This window comes from Octopus bimaculoides, chromosome 10 (genome assembly GCF_001194135.2).
Source record: "Octopus bimaculoides isolate UCB-OBI-ISO-001 chromosome 10, ASM119413v2, whole genome shotgun sequence".
Classification (NCBI taxonomy): domain Eukaryota; kingdom Metazoa; phylum Mollusca; class Cephalopoda; order Octopoda; family Octopodidae; genus Octopus; species Octopus bimaculoides.
In genome coordinates this window covers 14,923,162-14,926,095 of record NC_068990.1, presented here as the reverse complement: position 1 = coordinate 14,926,095, position 2,934 = coordinate 14,923,162, and the positions used below count along the sequence as shown (strand labels likewise).

Here is a 2,934-nt window from a genome sequence, read left to right as displayed (position 1 = left end):
TATATATATATATATATATATATGCACACACACAGAGACACACATATACACACGTGCATGTGCTTGCAAGTGTACATTTGCATATGTGGAAATTCTTTGTAACAAATAATTTTGATAGTGAATTGCAAACATTGTAAAACAAAAGAGTGATAGTGTTTAATTGATCTATTTAAGTGAATGATTGGATTTAAAATGCATGTTATATTGATTAGTACCATGAAAGTAATTAGATCTTCTCTACCAGTATAATTAGACAAGGTGAAGTTTCAGGAGCCTCTTCTAAGTAACCTCAAAGAAGATGACAAGGACATATTTATAACTAGCCTAGAAGCTGTACTCCATGCAGACTTTTGCACTGGCTCCTGAGGAGGGCTTATTGAGCCTGTGGCTCAAAACTATAGAAAGCAATAATAATAAAGCATTTATTGGTACCCTATCAATATGGTATTACTTTAAATTCAGTTTAAATGAAAAACTTGTGAGTTTACAAATTTTGGGAGTTCTTTTAAAATTTTAATTTTCAACCGTTACCATGTAACAAATACTTATCCAGACCTGATCCCAGTGCTGGATGTTCATGAACCAAATGAAGGGCAGAGAGTATTTATTCCATCTAAGCAAAGTATATAGGAACTAGAAGAAAGTTACCCTAGGTGCTATGCAGTGAGATTGAACCTGAAATTACATGGTTGCAAAGTAAGCTTCTTACTCATACAGCCATGCTTGAGCCTATTTTAATATGAAATTTTCTATATTTTATATCTAGTTTACGTTCTGTATTTTGGTATGAAAAAATTACAAACCATATCTAAATTCGTATTATATAATAAGAAACAAATATAAAACATACCAAAGTCCCATAAAACAGTTAGTCCATGATTTGAGAATACAATTAAGAATAGACCAGCATATCTGATTTCAAGTCCAGTTCCTTTATAACCTGATGCTGGTATCTGAACGTCATTAATTGTAGGAGTTTTACCCATAACTAAGTGAATGAAATTTCCAAGGATTGCAATATAAACCTCCTTTGTACAAGTGACTCCAAATGAACCACATTTTACATTTCGGACAGTAATAGAAAAGCTTTTATCTTTTGCCTGAGCCAATGTATAAGAACAGTCTCCCATGAAAGAAAAATGTTTGCCATCAAATGTTTTGTAGTGAGGATCTCCGGATGCCCAACAAACAGCTGGAAAAAAAAAAGAAAAGAGAATGATAATAGTAAAAGTTTATCAACATATCAATAACTATTTTCATAGACTTGAAGTTTTAGAGTTTAAAATGTAGGAAAATACAAAGTGCAATATTTTTATTTGAACTGTTTGTTGGCACTCTGTCGCTTACGACGTCGAGGGTCCCAGTTGATCTGATCAACAGAACAGCCTGCTCATGAAATTAATGTGCAAGTGGCTGAGCACTCCACAGGCACATGTACCCTTAATGTAGTTCTTGGGGATATTCAGCGTGACAGTGTGACAAGGCTGACCCTTTGAATTACAGGCACAACAGAAACAGGAAGTAAGAGTGAGAGAAAGTTGTGGTGAAAGAGTACAGCAGGGTTCACCACCGTCCCCTGCTGGAGCCTCGTGGAGCTTTAGGTGTTTTCACTCAATAAGCACTCACAACGCCCGGTCTAGGGATCGAAACCGCGATCCTACGACCGCGAGTCTGCTGCCCTAACCACTGGGCCATTGCGCCTCCACTCTCTGAACTGTAAACAAAAAGTATTGATTTCCACATATTTTTTTCCTGATAATATAAGTCTACATATATTCTAGCTATTTCTACATCATTAGTCTGAGAGTTTTGTAAAATAATAGGCACACGTTTTCTTTCTCTGAACATATTTCAAAAATAAACCTTCCTTCAACCACAATTAAGCTTTGAACTCACAAATCAAAATTTAATACCTGTTTTTTTTTTTTTTTTTTGGTTTACTTGTTTCAGTCATTAAACTGCAGCTATACTAGGGAAAAAGTTAATAAAGGTGGAGATTTACATCAATTTCTAGGTTACTGAAAACACACTTAAATCTTTGATGTGTCTTTAACTTAGGTGCATTGTACTTTTGGATTGAACTTGTTTATAAGAAAACTAGTATACTGACAAAAAGATAGAAGTGAGCTCTGATTCAATCTAAATGAACAGACAAATAAGTGATGATTTTGATAATGAGAAAACTGATGCAATGATGTAAAGGCAGTAATGAGGATATACCTGGACAGTCTTTAATTTTCTTACTTTGCCATATTCCACCACTACAGTATCTGTAAAAATAACATAAATGTAAATAATATATCTTTGATGCAAATCCTAAAAATATCAACCTAAATACTTGTGGTGCCCTTTGGTCGTAGCCACTAATATAAGGGAAATAACCATTCCCTCATAACATAAGGTGGGATTAGAAACTGGGATTTAAAATTAAGGAATACAAGGAAGAATTTGCATAGAATTCCCAGATTTAACTTTTTTCTATCAATTACGAAGTTTTTACAATTTCTAGTTAGTGGTAATTATATATAGTATTATTTAATTCGTTTTAGAAATTTTAAGCATGACTTAGCCTGTAACTTATCAATTAGAAAAAAAGAGGGATCTTTTTTAAAACGGGGGCCACATTTTTCATTAACGAAACACTTTGAAACTTGGATCACTGGTAGAATGTGTCATATAAAACATCTTTTTCTCTTAGTCTTCTTAAAAAAAAAAGAAATCCATAAATTATTCCATGTTAAAGTTGTCGTATTTCTGTAATTTCAACCAATCACTGACGTCCATTCAGCCGATATACATTAAGTGCCGACTACATAAACAAACGATTCTGAAACAATTAACCCTAACCCTAAGGTTAGGGTTAGGGTTAGGGTTAAAGCAAATAAAACGAAGGTATGGAGATTAAATACGCTTTACATCGCTTAATCAGTCAAA

The 2,934-nt window shown here is 33.7% G+C and overlaps 1 protein-coding gene across 1 annotated transcript in view; it reads right to left on the bottom strand.

The window, feature by feature from the left end:
• The window catches only part of LOC106875008 (uncharacterized), a 196,187-nt gene that overhangs the window by 165,278 nt on the left and 27,975 nt on the right, over window positions 1–2,934 (bottom strand). The window contains exons 20-21 of the mRNA XM_052971235.1: window positions 2,221–2,270; window positions 851–1,192 (exon numbers count right to left, since the gene is read on the bottom strand). Of these exons, the coding sequence (XP_052827195.1) occupies window positions 851–1,192; window positions 2,221–2,270 (392 nt within the window). The remainder of the gene's footprint in view (window positions 1–850; window positions 1,193–2,220; window positions 2,271–2,934) is intronic.